General features: G+C 44.8%; 2 protein-coding genes across 7 annotated transcripts in view; one reads left to right on the forward strand and one right to left on the reverse strand.

The window, feature by feature from the left end:
- Window positions 1-4,922, forward strand: part of SYNE2 (spectrin repeat containing nuclear envelope protein 2) — a 282,344-nt gene extending 277,422 nt beyond the window's left edge. For all 4 annotated transcript variants that reach the window (XM_042943457.1, XM_042943458.1, XM_042943459.1 and 1 more), the window contains 5 exons: window positions 408-536; window positions 2,090-2,281; window positions 3,055-3,141; window positions 3,487-3,536; window positions 3,840-4,922. In XM_042943457.1, the coding sequence (XP_042799391.1) occupies window positions 408-536; window positions 2,090-2,281; window positions 3,055-3,141; window positions 3,487-3,536; window positions 3,840-4,053 (672 nt within the window). In that variant the 3' untranslated portion in view covers window positions 4,054-4,922. The remainder of the gene's footprint in view (window positions 1-407; window positions 537-2,089; window positions 2,282-3,054; window positions 3,142-3,486; window positions 3,537-3,839) is intronic.
- A 2,184-nt stretch (window positions 4,923-7,106) lies between these two features.
- Window positions 7,107-25,987, reverse strand: part of ESR2 (estrogen receptor 2) — a 59,642-nt gene continuing 40,761 nt past the window's right edge. For 2 of the 3 annotated variants that reach the window (XM_042943463.1, XM_042943461.1), the window contains 2 exons: window positions 15,409-15,589; window positions 12,684-13,296 (listed from right to left, as the gene is read on the reverse strand). In XM_042943463.1, the coding sequence (XP_042799397.1) occupies window positions 13,107-13,296; window positions 15,409-15,589 (371 nt within the window). In that variant the 3' untranslated portion in view covers window positions 12,684-13,106. Of the gene's footprint in view, window positions 7,198-12,683; window positions 13,297-15,408; window positions 15,590-25,987 lie in introns of those variants that run through there. The other variant, XM_042943462.1, reaches the window with a different exon arrangement.

Here is a 25,987-nt window from a genome sequence, read left to right on the forward strand (position 1 = left end):
GTGAGCTCTGACCCCATCTCTGGGAACGCGAGCCCCACCAGCAAGACCCCGTGCCCATGTGTCCCTGGGCCACGGCCTGTCCCGTTGGGGTGTCTCCCTTTGCCGCTGAATCCAGATTTGTGTGGAGTCGTTTGTGTGGTCTTTCTGTGTCATAGCAGGTGTGGCGTTGTGAAGCCCGGCCTTTCTGCTAGCACTCGTCCCTCGACATGCATCACGCCTCCTGGGACTGTGCCACCTGCATCCTCTTTGCGGCTTTCCCTTTTCCTTGTTTGGGGGCCCTTTTATTCATCGGATAAAGACCAGAGCAAATACTATGAAGGCCCAACACATCAAGCTGCTTCTCAGCACACCTGCCCTCAGAGAAAGGGCAATACTATGACGTGTTGTGTGTGTGTGTGTGTTTAAAGGACTTCCACCAGTTGAGTCAAGATCTGCTACTGTGGTTAGCGAGTGCTGAGAGCCGGAGGCAGAAGGCTCGTGTCACGGACCCAGAGGCAGACCCCCAGGTGCTCCTGGAGTGTCAGGAAGAACTGATGGTAAGTTTCCTCCTAAGGGGTCCTGCACTGCCGCTGGCCCCTGGCAGGTGAGGACTCAGGGAGCTGCCCCTCGTGTTTCTTGGAACAACGCCAGCGTGACGTTTTGCTCTCGTGTTCCAGTTGGTATCAACTACTAAGCATCCCTTTGTAGTAGTTCTGAAGCAGGATGGCTTGCAGAGATGAAGGGCCAGGGCTAAAAGCAGGAAGTCCTTAAGACTCTCGGGAACGGGGGACGTAGGGGTTTAGCAATATCCTGAGAAACATGAGGCCGTTTGATTAGAAGTATTTTCTCCTTTGTGAATATCAGGACTCACTGGGGGAAAATATGCTCAATTACTCCACAGACACAATGAGCTATATGAGTTTTCTAAATCTGCTATTGAAAAGTCTTATTTCTTGAAGGGTAGTTGTGTTTTCATATATTTATTTCACTAACCAGGTGACTTTCTTAGCCATAAGTTTCTAGGTGATTCAGTTATAAACAGTTTAAACTTAAAGTACTGGTCATTATTTTAAAAGCTTTTTTTTTTAATGTTTGCTTAGAGAGAGAGGGAGAAAGGGAGAGAGAGAATCCCAAGCAGGTTCCGCACCATCAGTGCAGAGCCCAATGCAGGGCTCAGTCCCACGAACCATGAGATCACGACCTGAGCTGAAAGCAAGAGTTGGACACTCACCTGACTGAGCCACCCAGGTGCCCCTTAAAAAACATGTTTATAGGGGTACCCGGGTGGCTCAGTCAGTTGAGCGTCTGACTTCAGCTCAGGTCATGATCCCACGGGGTTTGTGGGATCGAACCCCACATCAGGCTCTGTGCTAACAGCTCAGAGCCTGGAGCCTGCTTTGGCTTCTCTCTCTCCCTTTCTGCCCCTCCCCCACTCACATTCTGTCTCTCTCAAAAATAAACATTAAAAATTTTTTTAATAAAAATAAAAATTTTATGCTAAAATCCTTGTAAAGCCCCACTCTCAAGAAGAGTGCCGTCCAGTAAACTTTCTGCAGTGAAGAAGATGTTCTATATCTGCACTGTCCAGTCTGATAGCTACCGGCCACAGGTGGCTGTTGAGCACTTGAAATGTGGCTACTGTGGCTGAGACTGAATTGTAATTTTAAATCGCCACATGTTGTGTAGTGGCTACCAAAAGGGACAGCAAGCAAGGTAATCGACCACACAGGCTGATTCACCAGACACATGCCTCTATTCCTATAAAGTATGCTTAAGCTGCTGTTTCTCAACTTACCCAATTTAGATTTTTTCCTTGACTTTGCTATTGCAGTGGACAAAGGTCTAGTCTTCCCCTCACTTCTTCCAACTCCCCCAGCCTCAAGTTGTCTTCAGAATGAGAAGGAGTGGAAAATAGGGGCAGGGTGTCACCTACTTGCTGCCCAAATGATGCTAGACTTGCAGACACACCCAGGTACATAGCTAGTAGAATGTTCTGGAGTTGACCACCATCCATCATCCATCCCGGAACTGTCCTGGCACTAAGCAAGCGCCATCTGGCCACAGTAAGCAGCGGCTATTTTTATTTTTATTTCACACATTTTATTTTTAGCAACTGAAAAACGAGCTCGTGGAACGTGAACCTCAAGTAAACACCTTACAAGAGCTTTCAAACAGCCTTCTTATTAAGGGGCATGGCGAAGACTACATTGAGGCTGAAGAGAAGGTACATGTTATTGAGAAGAAACTCAAACAGTTACTTGAGCAAGTGTCCCAAGACTTAATGTCCTTGCAGGGCAGCCAGGTGAGTCCACTTGTGGCTTTTAAATACGTGTGGTATCAGATGCCAACAGGAAAGCAGAATGGCAGGCCTCGCTGTGGGGCAGAGGCTATAAGCACGTGGTCCGAGTGGCGCCTCGAGTCCCGCCCCTTCTACCTGGGCGGCCTTAAAAAGTTACACAAACTCTTTGACGCAGTTCTGTCCTTTACAAGAGGGAGACAACAATATGGTACCTACCTGTTCGTATGGCTGGCGTGTGAAAAACCAGTCTAATCCCTCTATCATTTCTGTCTTTCCTTCATGCGGAGTAGACTTCAGAGTACTCCTTCACTGTCCAGGGCGCTCTCTGCTGCCCGCTCTCTCATTTTTCTACTTTCTTGCCTTTAAAATGTGATCCAACTCAGAACGAATGGATACCCATACCATGGCTTCACCAGACTTGAGGGAGGCCCACCCCTCCATTCTAGAGTGACATTTCTACCTGTACAGCCAAGGCTATAGTGTGTTGATGGCCACATGATCCTTCAGCACATCTGGCAAGCTGTCAACCCTTGATGCAGCTAAACTCGGTCTCCCCCCATGTGTGCTATGGGTTTTTAATGCTGTGCTTGGCCTTGCCTTGTTTACATTCCTTTCTGACTGGAGAAGTCTGTGTTAAAGGGCTCTCTCTTCCAGAAAGATTTGAGCTGGGGGAGGGGTGAGCAGAGCAGTGAAACTGCATGAAGCACGTTTTGTGCTCTTGAGATTACTCAGAACCTCTGTTTCCCTGAACTGAACCCTTGGGGTGTGGATTTCAGAACCCAGACCCATCTCTGCCCAGCTTGGACGAGGTAGACTCTGGAGACGAGCCTCCAGCTGCATCCACACCAGCTCCCCAAGCCAAGGTGAGAGCCCCTTTCTGCCCCGAGAAGCACACTGGTTATTTTTCGAAGTTACTGAGATGACAGGAACTGGAGACTCCGCCCCCCAATAGGCTGTGAAAGATGGGAGCCCTTCTAGTGTTGTTGAAGGGGCTTCCTGATCTCTCCCCATTAACAACAGATCAACAAACTGGACCGCGAAGCTCTTGTCACTTTAACAAACCCAATGATTTCTTACCTCCTGGAGTATAATCTCAAATGTATTTGTCTGGTTTCAAAAGCTTGGCAGAAAGATGAGCTAAGGAAGGAGGTTTTATCATGGACAGGACTAACCAGTCTTCACTTACTAACTGGGTTGTTTTTATCCAGCAGTTTGGAGCAGAGAGGATGACGAAAGACCAGAACAAGGCGGACAGCAGGTAGGGGGGATGCAGTCACAGAAATGAGTCCTCTGTTCCACACACGCGCGCGCGCGCACACACACACGCACCTCACCAGTCTTGCCAATGCCATGCTCCAGGTGTTTGTAAGAACCCAGTTGACTTGTTTTCTTCAGTCTGGAAAGGGGCTGGGCTGCTCTTCCAGGACTGAACCTCAGTCGTGGGCACTCACTTTCACGTCAGGCCCCAGATGTCTCACCTAACGCAGGCAGGGTTCAGGTAGCTCGAGGGGGTGCGGCGTCCGGAACCTCCTGCTCACCTCTTCACCTGGTCTGTTGGCAGGGTGCCCGGCCCCGGCAGCTCGCGGCCACGGCGCTCCTTCCTGGCGCGGGTGATCAGGGCGGCGCTGCCCCTGCAGCTGCTCCTGCTGCTGCTGCTGCTCCTGGCCTGCCTGCTGCCCTCCTCGGAAGAGGACTACAGCTGCACGCAGGCCAACAACTTCGCCAGGTCCTTTTACCCCATGCTGAGGTACACCAACGGGCCGCCTCCCACCTAGAGGCCCCGCCTGGCCTGCGGCACCTCACCACTGCCCGGCTTCGGCTTCGCGGGTGCCTGACCCGGCCCCTGCCCCATCAGCTGCGGCCGGGCTGGGATCTCCCCGCGGACACCGCCCTCCAGGCTGGCCGGAGAGGGCTTCCGAATGACATTCTGCCCTGGGGGCAGGGAGCCGGGCAGCGGGCGCCCCAGGCAGTTTGACAAAGCTCATTGATGGGTCTGGGATCTCTGGAAACTGCAGCTGCCTGAAGAGCCGAGCTCTCCGGGAATTCCGATTTATTTGAAAAACGACGTTATTAAAATGTACCTACTCTGCTCAACGAACAGTAGCGTTCACCCCACGCTACCGAAACACGCTAGCGGATTCCACCTTAGAAATGGTTCAGAAACTCACGTGCACCCTTAGCTGGTTGATTGAAACAATCATATTTAAGAGATTTAGAATTAATTTTACTCCAATCAGCTAGCAATCTTGAGCTACAGGTTATAAACCAAAATGTTCTGTTCTGTACTTAGGTCTGCTCTTTTATATTGCTTTAAATTTTTAAAGAAATTATATTGCATGGATGTGGTTATTTGTGCATATTTTTTAACAATGCTGGATCTGTATGAATAATGTAAACTTTGATTTTTTTAAAAGAATCAGATTTTAGCTTGACCTTTTGACTAATGTACAGGAAATGCCAAACTACTTGATAGGGATGTTTTTGTAAGTTAATTTTATAAGACTTTCACATTTAAAGTGATGCTTCAGGTTTTGTTTAGCTGTTTGGCCATGGGGGGGAGGGAGGTTGTTACAGAAACTTGAAGCTATTTGTGGTATGTACAATTCAAATGTTTCTCATTAAAACAACCATACAAATACCCATACTTTTGTTGCACTGGATTATATTACAAGTTAAGTGTTATGCATAACCTTCTATAGAACAAAAATTATTTCTAAAATATTTGCTGGGGGGAGGGTGCACCTGGGTGGCTCAGTCGGTTAAGCATCTGACTTCAGCTCAGGTCATGATCTCAGGGCTTGTGGGTTCAAGCCCCACATAGGGCTGTCTGCTGCCAGCCTAGAGCCTGCTTTAGATCCTCTGTCCCCCTCTTCTGCCTCTCCCCACCTTGTTCTCTCAAAGTAAATAAACTTTTATTTTTGAGAAAGAGAGCGGGAGGGGGAGGGGCAGAGAGAGGGGGAAACACAGAATCCAAAGCAGGCTCCAGGCTCTAAGCTGTAGTGGTGGAGTCCCCTCCCTAAGGAATGTGGTAAAAAAACAAACAAACCCTCAAGATAAGGGAAGGCAACCTGGCTGCGTGTGTACGTGACATCCCTCATGACCCTGTAACATGAGACCATCCAATCAGACTGTATGTCTATACGTTACCCATATATGGGAGACAAGCAGAAAATGCATAAAAGGCTACACCACCCGGGCGTCCGGGCTCACTTTTTGGTACGAACCCAACTGAGCCCGTGCTGGCACAAATAAAGTTGCTTCCTGGAAAGAAAAGCCGCAGTGTTAGGGCTCTCTGTACAAGAAACCTGCTACACTGTCAGCACAGAGCCGGAAACGGGGCTCAAACTCACAAACCGGGAGATCATGACCTGAGGCAAAGTCAGACGCTTAACCGACTGAGCCACCCAGGTGCCCCAATAAACTTTTAAAAAATATATATTTGGGGGGATTTATTGGTTTTAATTCCAAGCCAAGCTTTATATTATTTAACTTTGTACAGAATAACTTGTGAGATCTAAACTCCCACAACCTGCATATGTAGAAATTACCCAGTGTGTGTCCCCCTAGTGCTGTAGGGAGTGATGAGGGCAGCATGGTGGGGAAGGTGGGTACAAAGGAAAGGATCATTTCACCCAGATTTTTCTATTCCCAGCTCTCTCCAAAGCGAACAGATTTTAACAAATGTTACAGGGATTAGAAGTCGCTGAACCAGTTCCTGGGTTAACTGTTCCTAACCTGCAGCTCTTGACACACGGGAGACACCACTGACCTAATGGTCACCTCGGTCAGTGTCCTCTCTCCTTCTCTGCCGAGCACAGACCTCAGGGGAAACCAAGGATGCTTATCTGTGGGTGAAGCCCAACTCTCAGCGCCAGTGGCCCCTTCTGCAGGTGAGACATCCCCAGGACATGTGCAGTTCCCGAGCCACTTAAGGGACCAGTTGGAAGAAAACCGGTCTCCACTTTAACAATTGACGAAAGTGTTTGATAGGGAGAAACGGGCACTTCAAAAAAAAAAATTTTTTTTTAAGTAGGCTTCATGCTCAGTGAAGAGTCCAGTGTAGGGCTTGAACTCATGACCCTGAGATCAAGACCTGAGCTAAGATCAAGAATCAGGCACCTAACCAACTGAGCCACCCACGTGCCCCACTGTACTTTTTTTTTTTTTTTAACTGCCAAGTCATTTGATGCTTTAAAATAATTCATTTCTTTTCATGGATTACAAAAATTCCAGAGGGACATTTAAGGGAAAAATGATACCCAAACTTTTTCTCTAAGCCACTGAGTTGGTTAGAAGGAGGTCCTTGCTCCAGTTTTGCAGAATCTTGACCTCCTTCTCTTCCAGTCCAAAGGAAGTGATGGTTCTAGAAACCTTTGACCCTGGAGCAAGTCAAAGTCCCAGTGAAAGAAAAGTGTCTGCATTTTAAAGCCTAATTGTACACATCCATTCTCAAAATAACGGTCTTTGAGTCTTGAGTCTGTATGTCAGGCAAACCAGGACTCTTACATGGGTGAGCTGCATTTTATTTGAACACACAGTGCCTGTGGTCATAAATCACCAGGGTGAGATTAGTTGACCAAAGATTAAATTGCTGCCGTTTAAAAAGTCTTTGACAGGGGCGCCTGGGCGGCATAGTCAAGTGTCCAATCTCGTGGTTCGAACCCCACGTTGGGCTCTATGCTGACAGCTCAGAACCTGGAGCCTGCTTCAGATTCTGTGTCTCCCTCTCTCTCAGCCCCTCCCCCACTAGCACTCCCGTCTCTCTCAAACATTAAAAAAAAATTTTTTTTTTAAGTCTTTGACAGCTTAAGACAGATTCTAACCCTCCTGAAATTGTAGGCAAGCATTTGTTGCTTATGTACCTTTTTCTGGGAAGACTGTCCATGGTTTTCATCAAATTCTTAAAGGGTGCTGCAAACCTAAAATAGAATAGAATTCAGATATGGGAACACAGACTAATTAAGCCTAATTATTGAAAGTTCTTATATTCCCAACAAATACATTTTTAAAGCCAAAATTATGAAAAACACTTTATTTAGCTTATGTCACATTAAACTTCTTTCCATAAACATTAAGGGGACACAGCAGAGGGGAAAAGCGGTCATGGGGGAAGAACGGAAAGCAGACCTCAAAACTTGCTGTCACACAACATTCATTTGTAAAAAGGCCCAAATGTACAAGGCTGCTTAATGGTACAAAGCATTCACCTGAAAAAATGACAAGCTATAGCCAGCCAACAGGCTCTGAGGTACACAGGACCACCAGATGACAAAGTCACAGCACCAAGAGTCCGGGCAGTTAGACACCCAGCGCAGAAGAACAAACGTGCGGAGACCGTGCTAATAGGAGCTGCTCAGGACCAGCGTTCACAAGCCTTCGCCCTTCCCATGAAGGAAATCCTCCCACACATTAACAGCCAGCCACTGGCGCCACAAGTGGATAGGATCCTTGGAACTCCAAAAATAAAAGGAAGGGGGGGGGGGGGGTAAGAAGGATCCTTGACTCCAAAGCAACAAAAAGGGTTATAAGAAGATTGCATATCGCAGAGACAATGCACATCTTCGAGCTGTCACTGGAGCCAAAATTCCAGCAACTTTGAGAGCTACAAAGAATACATGGCATGTGTTTCACACGATTGTATACCAAACTCCACGGGGAAGCATCAGTAAGTACCTAAAAGGTGTGAGAATTTTACAGGGGTAAATTTCCAAGGAACCCCGTACTCCACTCCAGTGCATCTGGGGAAAGCAATAGCAGACAGGAGGTGACAGGAATACCACCCACTGGCTTAGGAGCCCAGGGTGAGGGAACAATAGAACTCTTCATTTTCTGTTCCACCTGTATAAAGTTTTGTGCAGGCCCCATCTAAGCCAAAAAGGTAGGAGGACCTAAAGATACAACAGAAGGCAACCATAACTTTTTTTTTTTTTTTTTTTCTTTTTGAGCGAGAGGGCACAAGAGCAAGGGCAGGAAGAAAGAGAGAGGAGAGAGAGAATCCCATAAAGACAGAGAGAGAGAGAGAGAAGTGGGACATGAGCTCCCAAACTGTGAGATCATGACCTGACCTGAAGTCAGATGCTTGTGACTGAGCCACCCAGGTGCCCAGAGGCAACCCTAACTCTAATGTGTGTTACACACTGAGATTCACATCAAGCAGCAGGAGCAATGCTGGCCAGGCAGGCAGAAGACTTCCATTCCTGTCCAACTTTTGCCATAAGTAGTTTTGTGACTTTGAGCAGGTCAGCTTACCCCTCTGGGCTTTAATTTTACGTGTGGATAAAAGATGAGACTCAACCTCTGTCAAGTTTGCAAGCTGTCACTGTGCCTACAGGGTATTGCGGAAATTGGGAAGGCCCCACTTAAACCAGAGCAGCCATGCGTGTCAGATCGCAATTGATGAATGGATTCCGCAGTCTAAAAATATTTCTTTAGTGTTTTGGGGGTTTTTTGGTGTGTGTTTTGTTTTGTTTTTAACTAAACTGCATGATTACTTTAAGCTTTGGAACTTGTGTTTAGCTCTGTCACTAACTGCCCTGTGTGACCTTGAGCAAGTTTGCTTGTACCCTCTGTTTTCCAGAGCCAGAAAATTAGGATAACGGTAATTATTATGAAGAGTAAATGCAAAAGTATGAGGCATGGAGAACTGTGGCACACAGTAAGTGTTCCACAAATGTTATTTTTAGGTACTAAATGATGTATTTTTATCATCTCCTTCACGTAACCTTTATTATGTTTTCTAAAAGGCTTTCAGCAGCTTAAAGAAATGGGTCAAATCTTACTCAATAAAAAAACATTTTGTTTCAAAATAGACCTATATACTGAAGGTGCACCTTGAATTTGAAAAAGTGTCCCTATATGCAAGCTCCTTAGCTGATTTAAATAAAAACCAAACTTTTCACATGCTAGAATATTCTAGATTTGCTTCAACCTAGCTTATATGATTATATAAGTCACTCTGCCAAGAACTGGTAACTCATGTCTTTTTACTGAGCTCTAGAATAATTGCCTTCTAGCTGAGTCGGCAGGTGAAATAATCCAGATAAAGACTGTCTCACTGCAGAACTTTTGTTGATTTGCCTTGTTTTGTTTTTAATACAGTTGAGACCTTCTAGATTTGTTATTAGGCTGACAATCTTCCGTTCCCACCTCAAGTGTTCAAGAAAAATCTCTTCAAAATGATGTTAGGGTCGAATCCTCTGTAATGGTCCCAGTAGACAGTATGAATGTGACAGGCCTGAGGCCACACAGAGGGGACGGGGGAAGGGTGGGGGACAAAGGACAACGTGTGCACACTCACTGTGCAGCCCCAGGCTCGCCCACACCGTCCTCTCTAGGAATTGCCAGTTCCCTCCCGGGATTCCGAGTGAATGCTCTCTTCTAACGTTCCCTGTGTTAAGAATATTCCATGTTAATTATTTCATTAACATTTGCCATATGATTCTGTATGAGACACTCGTGTTTTTGGAATTAAGCCCAAATCTCATTCGTCTCCCACCAATAAGCTTCTTACATTAAACAATAACTTGCAGATCAAAATGGAAGAAAAGAATCTTGCCACACGAGTGTGAGGCAAAGCTAAGATCATTTTTCCATAATACATAAAGTGTAGCTGGGTGGGGTTTTTTTCCCCCTCCGATACTCAAGTTAATTCCTGTTTACATTTATCAGGTCCTATTTCCCTGAGTTAATTCCTTTTGAAAACTGATCTTGGAAACAACAAAATCCTGGCTTAGCTATGGCAGAATTTAAAGTTGTCTATAGATCACTTTGAGGAGTATGGATACCCCCCAAAAAAAGACGACATTTAAAAGAAAGCACTATTAAAGAGAAATGATTCATCTTTAAAATGGATACTGAGAGTTTACCAACAACATAAAAACTGCACACTGGTGTCATCTTTAGAGGACACATTTGGAGCAGATGGGAGATTCAAAACACTCCATCTGCAGTGGGGGAAAGGGCCCTAAAATATTCTAAACAAAATGAAGAACTCTTTTCAACTATACGCCATGTCATCTCAACTGCCTACTTGGCCCAGATCCCAGTTCTAAGAGACAGCCTTGCACGGAGGAGGCCCCCCCAGGCTGGACTAACCTGTACCAGCAGCACACCCCCCCCCCCCCCCCCCGAATGGCAACCTGAGCCAAGAAGAAATTACCAACGTGTTACATCCCCCTCGTGGCTGAATCTAAATGCAGTGAAGCAAGCAGCCTCAAGAAGCATGCGGGAATAATGAGGGGATGCGTAGTGGGTGCTGGAAGGGTTTACTCAAGCACATGCACCCTCCGGGCAAGCACAGGGTTTGGCACGGAAAGGTGCTTAGACACCTGAGACAAATCTGGTTTCTACCTTGGGCAGCAAAATCCAACCTAAAAAATGTCACTGCATGCTCCTGTGGCAGTGGCTTGGACCTCATTCTGTTTTGTTTTTGTTTTTGAACCTGGTAGTCTCTTTTGTAAGTACAATTAAGAACATTTCATCAGCAGGGGCACCTGGGTGGCTCAGTCAGTTAAGCGTCTGACTTCAGCTCAAGTCATGATCTCACAGTGTCGTGAGGTCAAGCCCTGCATCGGGCTCTGTGCGACAGCGCGGAGCCTGCTTCAGATCCTCTGTCTCTCGCTCTCTGCCCCTCCTCAGCTTGCGCGCGTGCGCTCTTTCTCTCTCGCGTGCGCATGCACAAAATAAACAAACATGAAAAAAGAGAGAGAGAACTTCATCAGCAAATACTTGTTCAAGACTGCCTCCTTTGCCTCCCACTTCGGTTTCCCCAACCTGCTATCTTCTGTTCAACGTGCAGGGTTCTAGGCTGCCCAGAAAGAAAGAAAACTGACCTTCTGGATGACACTGGTTCCCCAGTTCCTGTAAAAGGCAGTCCATGTGATCTATACCAAATCTCACCTCGGCTGCAACACTGAGCCACTAGGAATAATTTCAGGCCACCTTAGACTACAGACAATGGCGTGTTCTCTAGGTCTGTGTCCACGTGTTTCTGAAACGGCTCTGCTCAACTTTCAGTAAAACTGCACCAAAATTAAGAATTATCCAAGGACTCCCTAGCAGAAACCAACCTTTACAACATTGAATTTAATTTTCCTAATGATTTAGTAAATACAGAGTGTGCTAGCAAAGTAAACCTATTTTCGAAAAGAGAATGAGTTTAATCTCCTCTCACAAGGTAATTTTTTAAAACATCATCAAAAAATCGAACATTATTTAACTGCTCACTTTCAAGGTACAGATGTAACTCATTTTACGCATTCACCATGTTCCTGAAGGTTTCCATTGTTAAAAAGTGAGTTAAAACTGTAATTTCAGAGGTGCTTTATCACCTCGTCCTATTTATGTTCCACTTGAAATAGGAACTAATAGTTTACGAAGTCTCCCCCCCCACACTCACCATAGAAATGTTCTGATAAGAAAACAGTTCAAAAGAGCCGTAGGATGTAAAAGAATTCTTGCTATAAATATCCCTAAATATATACATATATATATATATTTTTTTTTAAGTAGAGTTTGCAGACCAGGGTTGTTCAGGTGGTAATGCTCACCAAATCTACACTGTGGCCATGAACCCGACATACCGGTGTGTCTGTAGCCATTCATCTTTCCACGGAACAGCATGCCTTGCACACACAGCCTGACGTGTCCCTGTCTATGGATGGCTGATGTGACAATTGTGGATGTCCCAGGGAAGCACTGTGGCTGCGACCCAAACCCACAAGAGAAACCCATTCCTGCAAACACTGGGCCTTTCTCCCGCACACACTGGGCACCTGGGACAAGAGAGTTTTGAGGAAGGAAAATTCCAGGGGCAGTTAGATTTAAATCTCTACAATCCTCCATGAAAGTGATCACAAACACACATGCACCCCAAATAATTAGCAGGCTCTATGAATGCAAACCAAGAGGAATGAACCTCTATGAAGATGGCAGCAAGGTCAAGTGTGGGGGGGGGCGCGGGGGTGGAGAACGTGGCTCCCTTCCCAGCCTGACCACCGGCTCCCCAGGTTGCAATCCCTCTGGCCTTCAATGGTAATAGTGATACATGGCCTTAGTCCTCACAGATTTGTGAGGCAGGTTTGTGGAACTAGTTCATTCATTCATTGTTTGGTTTTCAATCCTATAATCAAGTAGCCCGGAAGAGGGCAAACAAAGGCCTATCTAAGGGCAGGTTAGGTGGCACAATAAAGGTTAGTCCACTTCTTGGGGCACCTGGGTGGCTCAGTCGGTTAAGCATCCGACTTCGGCTCAGGTCATGATCTCATGGTTTGTGAGTTCCAGCCCCACGTAGGGCTCTGTGCTGACAGCTCACAGCCTGGAACCTGCTTCAGATTCTGTGTCTCCCTCTCTCTGCCCCTCCCCTGCTCTCACTGTCTCTCTCTCTCAAAAAAAAAATAATAAACATTTAAAAAAAATTTTCTTTAAAGGTTAGTCCACTTCTTTAAAGTGCCTCATTCTCTCCCTCTCTACCTTATAAACCTTCCATGTCAGATTTCCACCATTCATTACAAAACCTTCAGGATGTTTCCCAGAGGAACAGAAGGGAGATGGAAAGTAAGAAAGGAACCACACTGAGATTCTATGAGGCCAAGCGAGAGGTAAACTCCGCATTCAAACATGCTCCCTAGCTTTCTCAGCCTGACTCCTGGGAAGTGGAGAGGTCAGGTGAAGGACGGCACATGGCTGAGCCTACCATGACCCAATGAGGGACCACACAGGAGAAAGACGATGAAGCCCGCCCACTTCCAGATGGAGCTCGCGGTTTGCATTTGGGGTCCACACTTCAGCCTCTGACCTCCTCTGTGGCCTGTTGGCCCCAGGATGGGCATCACTCAGGAGACTGGAGGTTCTGGAAGCCCTCTTTGCTCTTACTCTCCTCTGCCGGGCTGCACTCGGACCCTGTGACCAAGGACTTGTGCCCTCGAAGCGTGTGGGCATTCAGCATCTCCAGCAGCAGGTCGTAGACCGGGACCACGTTTTTGCACTTCATGTTGAGCAGGTGTTCCATGCCCTTGTTACTATGGGAACAAAGAGATGCTGAGAGTCCTTCCCGTGAGGCAGCCGTGAGAACTTCAAAATCTTCCCCAACTCTCCCCAACAAAGTCGGTCCACCCCACACCCCAAATCCCTTTGCCATTTGCTCTAGGTAGGGTCCTTCCATCTGGCTCCATCAATCATCTACACTGAAGGGCAAGCACCTCAGTGTCCCACCACCCACCTGCAGTGGCCCGACAGAACCTGGCACGGAGTGCAATTCTCATTTTTCATACCAGTTATGTTCTATATAGTTGCCACCAACACTGAATCGGCAAATACACTGCTCCTGGGGAAAATACAGAGGCTCTGGTCACAACATTTTCATCCTCCAATTCATACATAACCTAGGTGTACCTGTGTTTGTGTTTAAAGACACCTTGTTTAACATAACTTGTCGCTTCATTAACATTTAACTCACAGTCTATGGTACCATAGCTCATGCGTGAATAAAAGCTGATCTAACTCGCATATTCTCTCCATAAGGTACATCACAGCCTTCTTGCACTTAGGAACACTGACAGTGCTTCAGTACTGTGCTTGGGGGCCACGTTTAGACACTGAAATCTCCCAACAAAAAGTACACAAAAGTGCAAAAACATGGCACTTAAGAGACCACGTAAAGGACATTTCTTTACAGTACGAGGACCGAAACAAGAATGCAAGTGTCACCTTGTTTGACCTCAGTTGGGTATGTACGTGTGGGCAACTCAAATTTTTTGCCACTCTGCACACGTCCTTGAGTGAGCACAAAAAATGGCATAGAGTATGGAGTCAGGGGTTACAAATAAATTTGTAAACGCAGTCACCTTTGCAAATACAGAATCTGTGAATAATGAGAACGGATGGTACCCGTTCTGAAAATGATCCTGGTGGTAAATAATCATTCAAGAGGAAGGAAGGCAAAGGTTGTTTTCATTTCCTCCCCCTTGTAATAATCCTTGAGGTGAGTACTGTCCTTCCCCACAGCCCCTAGACTTTCGTCCTCCTTGGGCAGCAATTACTTTCCAACCTCATCTCCCCTCTTCCTGCTCCAGGGCAGGGTGACCCTCATCCCGGGAGCCATGTAGCACTGAGCATCACTGTCCCAGCACAGAGCTACCATCCTACACCAGGGGAGCCCCTCGTCGTCAGAACACATGATTCATGTTCCCTGAAATCCACTCCACTCACGGCCCTGCCTTCCTAAACCTGCTGGCCTCGCCAGTTCCCTTTGGTCTCATTCTTAACGTCCTGATGCTGTCACAAGAACAGAACCACTCTTTAAACACAAACACAGGGGGCGCCTGGGTGGCTCCGTCGGTTAAGCGTCCGACTTCAGCTCAGGTCACGATCTCGCGGTCCGTGAGTTCGAGCCCCGCGTCAGGCTCTGGGCTGATGGCTCAGAGCCTGGAGCCTGCTTCCGATTCTGTGTCTCCCTCTCTCTCTGCCCCTCCCCCATTCATGCTCTGTCTCTCTCTGTCCCAAAAATAAATAAACGTTAAAAAAAAAAATTTAAAAAAAATAAAAATTAAAAAATAAATAAATAAACACAAACACAGGTACACCAAGGTTATGTATGAATTGGAGGATGAAAAATGTTGTGACCAGAGCCTCTCAGGAACCTAACCCTGTATTTCCCCCAGGAGCAGTGCATTTGCTGCTTCAGTACTTCCCCAGATCACTAGCCTCAGGAGTTGATCTAACCTCCTCAAGAAAACGACCTCAGAGTAGTGGTGCAGGAGGGGAGGCACGTCACGTTAGGAGAGACACTGCCCTTTTTAGAATTCCATGAACAAGCCCAAACCCCCGGCAACTAAAAAACAGATGAAGGATGCCATAAATATCCTATAAAGGGTCACATGACATCTAGTCAGTGCCCACTATGCCAATCTTTGGCCACAGGCTCATGCACTGATGAAGGGACCCCACCACCACCACCATTCCCTTTCAGGGGGTTATTTTCCTTTAGAGGTAAAAATTCTACCTTATTACTCTCAAACTTGCAAACGCTTTCTCAAAGCTCTTCACCCTTCTCAGAGCATGTGCGTGCAACCCCACCCCCACCCCCACACGTTCAGTGGAGCTGCCCCCCCACGCCCACCCCAGGATTGTACCTGGCGTGTCTGACATGAGAAAGGAGCATCAGGAGGTTAGCCAGGCGGACTGGCTGCTGCTGGGAGGGAATCCCGCTCTTGGCAATCACCCAGACCAGAGCATCGGTCACGGCATTCAGTAAGTGAGTCAGCTTCCGGCTGCTGTCAGCCTCCTGGCTTGCTGCGGCTAACGGGTGCATACCTGGACAGAGAACAACAGCCACGAGTCATTGCTCTGAAGAGAGGGAATGGAAGTCGTGTATCCAGCAGCTAAGAATGCCTACATTCTCCAGAAAGGGGGCCAAATTGATCTGGGCTGTTCTGGCATCTGCACGTATAGTGAAGTCTTAAAATCTTCACCCGCCCGTGGTGTCCTTCCCCTGAGAGCCAGCCCCGTCGCCAAGCCTGGCTGAATGCGGGCGGACTAACTGGTCTCTCAAAATGCCACGTGGCCCACAACCGTGGCTTTTCCTAGCAGTAAACCTATCTGGTGGCCTGAACCAATACATGGTGTTTCTCAGCTGTAGTAACAGCTACATACAGAGAGGGTCAGAGAGTGAGATTAATTCTACTCTCAGCCCCTAGGAGGCCCCCTCATCTAAGGGGAGTTTAACAAACATAAACGAATGACCAAAACGACGTAGCCTCCCCTGTCCACCACATGCAGACAGCCATGGCAGGCCCGCTGTCCAGGCCCTTGGCATCACACCTCTGGTGGCACCTTGCTGGGGCAGGAAGACCATCTCTAGTTCTTGGACCCCAGACCAGTTTCCTAGTGCTTCCAACCTGAGCACCTCATTGAGCAAAGCCTGCAGGCACATGACTCCTGAGATCCCCAAAGCCACCCTCGAAGTAGGCTGTTCCCCACCCCCCCACCTCATCCTACCCTGCCCGGTGTTTAATCCCCCTCTGACTCTAGGATCTGAGATACTGTGGCCTCCCAGTATTTGCAAAATAACGGCTCAGGTAAATCCTCTTGTCCCCACACCCCACCACCAACCCTGCCTCCTGCATCCCTGGAAGCAGGGAAATAATTAGCTTCTCTTCCAGGCTTTCGGTTTCAAAGTAAGAATAAATGGCAACTCTGTGGAACCAACCAGGGACCTGCCGGCTGTGTGCTAGAAGGATAATGAGGACCAGCACACCATCATCCATGGAATTTGGGCACTTTCCGTTCTCTTTTTTTTTATTGGTATTTTTAGTTCAATTAAGGTAGCTCAGTTCCACACAGTTCAGTGGAGGCAAGGGACATCTTGAACCACAATTATGCAAGTGTAATGCTTCACCACACCCCTGGGGCCTGTCCCTCCACAATGTCTGACGATGTAGGCTTAAAATATTCATCTTTTTACAGTAACCCAGAACTGCTTCTCTAACTCACAGGCTCACCTCATTCTCCACAGTGACGCTTCCTGAATCCCCCCATATCCTCAAAACTCTGACTGAACCCCACAGCAGGTGACCTGCCCTCACACCGCAAGGGAAACAAGTCCCACCCTTGGCCCAACGTGCCCCTTCTGAGCCACCAAAATGCAGACCCGCTCATGTGGCTCCCTTTCATGGCTTCCCAGCTCTTGGGTCAGAATCCAAACCATCTGGCGCAGCTTTCAAGGGTACCAGGCCACTCTCTGCTCTTTTCACCCTCATCTCCCACCGCACCTCACCTTGAACCCTTTTAACTCCAGAGCAGGTGATGCAAAGAACATGCCCAACTTTCTGCTTAGGAACTCACTCGCTCTCCCTCTCCTCCTCTCCACCCTCCCTCTTTTGCTTATTGACATCCACTCCTCCTTTAGATCCCAGCCTGGCTGTGAACTTCCTTCTGGATGCTCTCCTGACCTCCCTACTATCCCACCCTAAGTCTACTCTGGTTCTCCTCTGAAGTTCTGACAGTGCAGACAGCACCATGTTGTCCCACATTCTGGATTTCCTTACACACACCCATGGCCACCCTTCCACCCTCAGAGACACTGGACATAAGCACTTCGAGGGCACACACCCTGTCTGCTTATCATTATATCCTCATCACCTAGTGCAAAGACTGGCATGGAATGAATACTCATAAAGGGAAGAATTAGGCTGAATGTACATAGGTTCAGATTTTTACATCAGGTTAGCCAATCACACCATCATAACTGAAATGATAAAAATGCAGGTTAATGCATATTTTAGGGATACGCACAGAAAATTATTAATCTCATTAAACTTACTTCCCCTAAAATTGACCCCAGCTACATTAACAAGTGCTTTCTCTAAACTACCCTTCAGTCCATTCTTCTACAGGATGTGTGCTCCATGGATTTCTGCTGTCAGAAATATGTTTTAGGATTCTAAAAGGACGTGTGTTGGTCCAAAGTGACAAAGTGAAAAAATAAAAATAACTCCTCAGCTAAGTATACATAGCACCATTTAGTATTCACAGCACCATTACTCATGATAGCCTAAAAGTGGAAACAAATCTAGTGCCCATTAATAAATGGATAAACAAAATGGGGTGTGTCCATACAATGGAGTATTACTCAGCCATAAAAAAGAACAAAAGACTCATTCATGCTACAACATGGATGAACCTTGAAAACCTTATGCCAAGTGAAAGAAGCCAGTTACAAAGGACCACAATTTGTATGGTTCCATTTATAGGACGTGTCCAGAACAGGCATATCTATACACGGGGGTGGCTGCCTAGGAGTGAAGGTGGAAGAGAAATTAGGGAGGGATGACTAATGAGCACAGCCTTCTTTTGGGGTGATGAAAATGTTCTAAAATTGGTTGTGATGATGGGTGGTGCATAAGTCTACGGACACACTAAAATCCACTGAATTGTATACTTTAAATGGGTGAATTGTCTAGTAGGTGAATCCCTCTTCACAAAGGAGTAGTCGTTGCCAAAGGCAAGCCCTGGGTCTTCTAGAGGCTGTGGGGGCAGTGCAGCTTCCTACCAAGCCATCACTGTCATCACCAGCAAGGAGTTTGGGGACGGGAGTCAGTTAGGTTTTGTGAGGACTGTATCAATTTTGGATACGGGGAAAGTTTTTATATGCAGAAAGATTAACCTATATAAGATCATCCTGGGAAGGAATTTAGCCGAAAAATACCCATTTTGCTGCCTCGTTGGTCAGCAGTGCCAAGCCTGCACTTGGGCATTCACACACCCCGGGGCTCACCAAGCGTGTACTTACAGAGTCATTGCTAACTGGCAGGCCGTGGCAGAGGCAGGAGACGGGACACAAAGCCCTCACCTCTGGGATGCTCGCCACCCAGACACACAGGGAACAAAACTTAAGCTCTTCTACCAGCCAAAAGTAGAAACATCAGTTGGGGTGCCTGGGTGGCTCAGCCAGTTGCGCGTCTTTGACTCAGGTCATGATCTCACAGTGCGTGGGTTCGAGCCCCGCGTCGGGCTCTGTGCTGACAGCTCAGAGCCTGGAACCTGCTTCAGATTCTGGATCTCCCTCTCTCTCTGCCCCTCGCCCGCTCGCACTCTGTGTGTGTGTGTGTGTGTGTGTGTGTGTGTGTCTCTCTCTCAAAAATAAATAAACAGTAAAAAAAAAAAAATGTTTTAAAAAAAGTAGTAAAAAAAAATCAGTTAGTAAAAAAAATTGTTTAAAAAAAGTATTTAAAAAACGTCAGGATTCATTTTAGAACACAGTTCAATTACTTTACATGAAACTAAAGAAGACAAGATCTTGGCACCATGCCCCACACATACCAAAGAAAGTAAAATAAAAACAAAGATATAATCTCCTCTCCTCTTTATCACCTGGGAACAGCTGTGTGTTCCTCTCACTAACCTACCTGATGACATTCTGAGCAGTACACTGAGGCGGGGCGGCGGGGGGGGGGGGGGGGGAGACTCCCCAAGATCTGCCACATCCTACGTTCAAAGGATGAAGATATAAGCTCTCCTTGACTGAAGGCAAATAAAGCAGAAAATCTTAAGTGTTTAATAAAAATCCCAGAATACTAGCCAAAGGAAAAATGTGCTTTAGGGAGGTATATGTGGTGTTTGCCTCTTTGCTTTAAGGTAAGGAAGCTCTAGCCATGACCCATCCCTTTATCACCACCTCCTACCCAGCACCATGAGAACAGGCCAGTGTTTGAAAAAGGCCTGTGATAGGAAACGAGCAGGCTGATGTTCACAATGCTTTGCTCCCACAGTCCGTCAATAGAAAAGGCCCCGTCTGGCCTCTTCAGCATCCTTCTGTGTATCCTTTTGTGCCTCTGCCTTCCACCCACCTGCCTCACAGGAGCTCTCCCCGAAACTCAGAGTGAACCAGGGCTTGAGTTGTTGTCTCCATCATCTTCTTAATGGCAAAGAGCATTGCCTGGTTCTAACCCTCTATTTCTTTCATTGAACAAAAAGTTTCATCCTTTTTAAGTCTTAAAACTGCTTGGACAAATGGACCTCTTCCAGGGGCTCCTGGGTGTCTCAGTCGGTTGAGCATTCGACTTCAGCTCAGGTCATGATCTCATGGTTTGTGGGTTCAAGCCCCACAATGGGCTCTGTGCTGACAGCTCAGAGCCCGGAGCGTGCTTCAGAGGCTCCCTCTCTCTCTGCCCCTCCCCTACTCATGCTCTGTCACTCTCCCTCTCTCTCTGCCCCTCCCCTGCTCATGCTCTGTCACTCTCTCAAAAACAAACATTTAAAAAAATCTAAAAACACAGACCTCTTCCTAATTTTAAATATTTTTAAAGACTATTTGCAGACTGATCCGACTCCATGTCCTACATTCAGTACCCTTGATTCTATCCAGGGGAAAACGTATTCAGTCTTCAGGTTTCTGGATGACAAGATGGCTGGTCCCACCACTCTTAATTTGGATATGTTGTTATGTTAACTACAACACTTGTATAACACTTTTGAGTTCTAAAGCATTTTAGCAAACATTGTAACAGGCTGTTAAATGCAGTGTTTTCTGTGATCTCCAAATTTTAGAAGCCAAGTTTCAGAAGCCGCATCAAAGGCTGAGAATAATAAAGTTATGCCAAGTGCCCCTCACATCCTAGGTTGTGTGTAAGACGATGTGCTGAGAGAGGAATCAAAATGGTGATGTCCTTTCTCTATCTCTCTCCCTGTAGCAAGGACGATACTCTTCTGCTACTAAAGCCTAGCAAAGACCAGACCCCCGATTACCTGTTTCAGTGTATATCGTTATTCTAGACCAAATGCATGTATCTAGTTCACTTTGACATTTTTACTATTTAGAAGTCATTGGCACATACCTGAAACCAAATAAACATTTACTAAACTGAAATTGAATTGGATAATAAAGTTAATATTCATTCTATATTATGTCCATTATTAGAAGAGATAAATAACCCAGAAAGTAAGTAAGCAAATAAATAAATAAATAAATAAATAAATAAATAAATAAATAGAGATAAATAACACAGAAGTATGCAGCTATTTAAAACATAACTACCTACATCCGAAACTAACACAGGGGCACTTGGGGGGCTCAGTCGGTTAAGTGTCCGACTTCAGGTCATGATTTGACGGTTCATGAGTTCAAGCCCTGCGTGGGGCTCTGTGCTGACGGCTCAGAGCCTGGAGCCTGCTACAGATTGTGTGTCTCCCTCTCTCTCTGCCCCTCCCCCACTCACAGTTCTGCTCTGTCTCTCAAAGCTGAGTGTTAAAAAAATTTTGAGACTAATATTGTATGTCAAATGTACCTCAAAAAAAAAAAAAAAAGGAAAACAAATATCCCATTAAAAATGGACTATTTTAACAAATACTTCCCCAAAGAAGATACAGATATCACAAAGCAGCATACGAAAAAATTCACATCATTAGTTATAGGAAAAAACCAAAGAAACCACAAATATATGCCATCACACACCTGTTAGCATGACTGAGGGTCCTGCATCCCAGGAAACTCCTCAGTCTCAGGTAAATCTAAATAGTTGGTCACCCCAAAATACATTTTATATAAAATTTTGTAAAATGCAAACTAATCTGTGACATTTTATGTTGACTATGTTTCATAGTGACAGAAATTGTATTGGGGGGTTGCATGGGATTGGACGGGGGAAGAAATGAAGAAGGGGGAAATTAGGAAGGGGCACAAGGAAACTTCTGAGTGTAATAGATATGTTCACTATCTTAACTGTGGTGACGCTTTCAGGGGCGTATATGATTGCCCAAATGCATAAAATTGTATGCTTTAAACAGGTACAGTTTATTGTACATTAATTATACCTCATAGTTCTGTTAAAAACACTGTCTTGGCTGTAAAAAAGTCAGATATAAACACATACATACGTATACATACATATGACTACTAACAAACCCTGACCTGGCCACCTAGCATGCTGATACCAATTCAGACCTGACTGAATGATGTCATCCCAACTTGAGCTCATCACTTACGCAGGAGACTACCTCCAGACAGCCCAATGCTTACCTAGCACACAAGGGAAGCTGACAGCAACAAGTAGCAGCCCTCAGAGACTCTGCTCTCTCAATACGGGACAGAGAACATCCACAGCCTTTGGACTTTAAGAAACCTACTCCATTTCTCTTTTCCTGACCCTCATCCCCAGGGTCTCCCTCCTGTACTGGATACAGTCCCTGCTGCGCAGTATGTCTTTTCCATTCAGGCTACAATTTTTGCCCTCTTCGTCTTTCTTTTTCTGTTTTAATTACATTGTTTACAGATTTGTTGAAGTATAACTGATATGCAATAACCTGCACATACTGTGTACAATTTGATCAGTCTTGATATATGTACATATATATAAACATACACACACACACATACACACACCATTAAAAGCATAATCCACAATCAAGATAATGAACACATTCATCACCCTCAAAAGTTCCCTCGTGTCCCTAAGTAATCTATCCCTCCACCTTCCCCAACCCCCATCCCATCCCCCGGCAACTACAGATCTGTTGCTACTATAGATTAGCTTGCTTTTTCTGAAATTTATATAAATGAGGTCTTCTAGTATGTATGCTTTGTCTATCTTCTTTCATTCAGCACCATTATTTTAAGGTTCATAATGCTGCATGTATCTATTAGTTCAATGTTTTTTACTGCTGAGCAGTATTCTACTCTATGGATATATCACATTTGTTTATCCTTTCATCTGTTGGTGGCCATTTGGGTTGTTACCTGTTTAGCGTTATTACAAATAAAGTTGCTATAAACATTTGCATACAAGTTTTTGTATGAACATATGCCTTCAACTCTCTTCGGTAAATACCAAGAAGTGGGATGAATGGGTAACCTGGTACGTGTATGCTTAACTATTTAAGAAAATCCCAATCAGGTTTCGAGAGCAGCTGCACCAAAATAAGTAAGTAAATAAAAGTAGTTGTACCAATTTATATCCTCCCCAGTAGCGCAGTGAGAGTTCTCATTATTCCACATTCTCACAAACCCTTGATATGGTCAGTCTCTTTAATTTTAGCCAATCTATTGGGTATGGAGTGGTTTCTCATTGTGTTTTAATTTAGATTTCTCTGATGAATAATTTTAGCACCATTGCATGTAATTATTTGCCAGCAGCATATCTTCTTTGATGAGGTATCCATTCAAAATTTGCCTATTTTATTTAAAAAAAAAAAATTTTTAATGTTTATTTATTTTTCAGACAGAGAGAGACACAGCATGAATGGGGGAGGAGCAGAGAGAGAGGGAAACACAGAATCTGAAGCAGGCTCCAGGCTCTGAGCCATCAGCCCAGAGCCCGACACGGGGCTCGAACCCGCAGACCGCGAGATCGTGACCTGAGCCGAAGTCGGACGCTTAACCGACTGAGCCACCCAGGCGCCCCAAAATTTGCCTATTTTAGTTCAAGCACCATCTAGTGGGAAGATCATTCTTTCCCTATTTACCTTGACACCTTTGTTAAAAATTGCTTGTTGTATAGGTCTATTTCTGGACTCTATTCTGTTTCAGTGATCTATTTTGATGTCAATACATGTTGTTTTCATTCCTGTGGCTTTAGAATAAATCTCGAAGTCCAGTAGTATGAGTCTTCCAACTTAGTTCTTTTTCAAAGTTCTTTTGTCTGTTCTAGGTTCATTACATTTCCCTACGAATTTAAGAACCTGTTTGTCAATTTCTACCAAAAAAAGCCTGCTGAGATTTTTATTGGGACCAAATTGAATCTATAGATGATTTTGAAGGGAGCACTGACATCTTAACAATATTGAATTTGCTAGCCATTAACATATCTCTCCATTTATTTACAATTTATTTAATTTCTCTCAGAAATGTTTTGAGTTTTCAGTCTCAAACCTTCTGTCAAATTTATCCCTAAGTTTAATAATTTGTAATGCTATATAAATAGTATTGATTTTAATTTCAATTATCATTTGTTAATTGCTACTATGTAGAAATACAATTGATTTATATATATTACCCTTTTATCCTACAACCTTAACCCATTTTTGGGGGGGGACGATCCCTTGGTATTATCTATATCAATTAGCATGTTATCTTTCCAACCTAAGCCAAAGTCGGATCTTACCAACTGAGCCACCCAGGTGCCCTGCCAAAGCAATCTTGAAAAAGAAGAACAAGGGGCGCCTGGGTGGCTCAGTCGGTTGAGTGTCCGACTTCAGCTTGGGTCATGATCTTGCAGTTTGTGGGTTCGAGCCCCGCGTCAGGCTCTGTGCTGACAGCTCAGAGCCTGGAGCCTGCTTTAGATTCTGTGTCTCCCTCTCTCCCTCTCTCTCTCTCTCTCTCACTGCCCCTCCCCGGCTCATGCTCTGTCTCTCAAAAGTGAATAAACATTAAAATTTTTTTTAATTAAAAAAAAAGAAAAAGAAGAACAAAACTAGAGGTATCACAATCCCAGACTTTATATTACAAATTTGTAATAATCAAAAACAGTATGGTACTAGCACAAAAACAGACACATAGATCAATGGAACAGAACAGAAAACCCAGAAATAAATCCACAGTTAAATGGTCAATTAATCTTTGACAAAGGAGGAATGAATGTACAATGGGAAAAAGATACTCTCTTCAATAAATATTGTTGGGAAAACTGGACAACTACATGGAAAAGAATGAAACTGGACCATTTTCTTATACCATACACAAAAATAAACTCAAAATGGATTAAAGGCCTAAATGTGAGACACGAAACCATAAAAATCCTAGAAGAGAGCACAGGCAGTAATTCTTCTAACATTGGCTGTAGCAACATCCTTCTAGATATGTCTCCTGAAGCAATGGAAACAAAAGTAAAAGTAAACTATTGGGACTACATCAAAATAAAAACCTCTGACAGCAAAGGAAATAATCAACAAAACTAAAAAGGCAACCTATTGAATGAGAGAAGATATTTGCAAACGACATACCCAGCAAAGGTATCCAAAATCTATAAAGAACTTATACAACTCAACAGCAAAAATCAAACAATCCAATTTAAAAATGGGCAGAAGACATGAGCAGAATTTTTTCCAAAGACATATAGATGGCCAACAGACACTGTGAAAAGATGCTCATCATCACTCATCAGCAGGCAAATGCAAATCAAAACTACAATGAGATACTACCTCACATCTGCCAGAATGGCTAAAATCAACAACACAAGAAACAATAGGTGTTGGCAAGGATGTAAAGAAAAAGGAACCCTTAGGCATTGTTGGTGAGACTGTAAACTGGTGCAGCCACTGTAGAAAACAATAGGGAGGTTCCTGAAAAAGTTAAAAATAGAACCACCCCATGATCCAGTAATTGCACTACTGAATATTTACCCAAAGAATACAAAAATACTAATTCAAAGGGATACATGAACCCCTATGTTTATTGCAGTATTTACAATAGCTAAATTATGGAAGAAGCCCATGTGTCCATCAAAAGATGAATGGATAAAGCGCGAGCGCGCGCGCGCACACACACACACACACACACACACACACACACACACACACAGGAATATTACTCAGCCATAAAAAGAATGAAATCTTGCCATTTGCAATAACATAAATGGAGCTAGAGAATGCTAAGTGAAATAAGTCAGTCAGGGAAGATGAATAGCATATGTTTCACTTATATATGGAATTTAAGAAACAAAACAAATAAACAAAGGAAAAAGAGAGAGAAACTAAGAAACAACTCTTAAATATAGAAAACTGATGGTTACCATGGGGGAGGTGAGTGGAGGAATAGGTGATGGGGACTAAGGAGTTCACTTGTCATCAGTTCACTTGTTCACTCAGTGGTCAGTGATGAACACTGAGTAATGTACAGAATTGCTGAGTCAGTATATTGTACACATGAAACTAACAGAATATTGTATGTTAACTATACTGGAATTTAAAAAAAATTAAACATTAAAAAAGTAAAAAACAAAGTATGTACAAATCTGGGATTATTAATTCCTTAAATGTTTGGTAGCATTCTCCCAGAAAAGCCATCTGGGCCTGGAGTTTTCATTATGGGAAAGTTTTTAACTACAAATTCAACTTCCTTAATAAATATATGGCTACTCAGCATTTTAAAATTTCTTCTTGAGTAATTTCTGTCTTTTAAGGAATTTTTCCATTTCATCTAAGTATTCAAATGTATTGGCATAAGGTTGTTCAAATATGACCTCATTATTCTTTTTAATATCTGCAGAATAATAATGTCAC

Source organism: Panthera leo, chromosome B3, assembly GCF_018350215.1.
Source record: "Panthera leo isolate Ple1 chromosome B3, P.leo_Ple1_pat1.1, whole genome shotgun sequence".
NCBI classification, from domain to species: Eukaryota; Metazoa; Chordata; class Mammalia; order Carnivora; family Felidae; genus Panthera; species Panthera leo.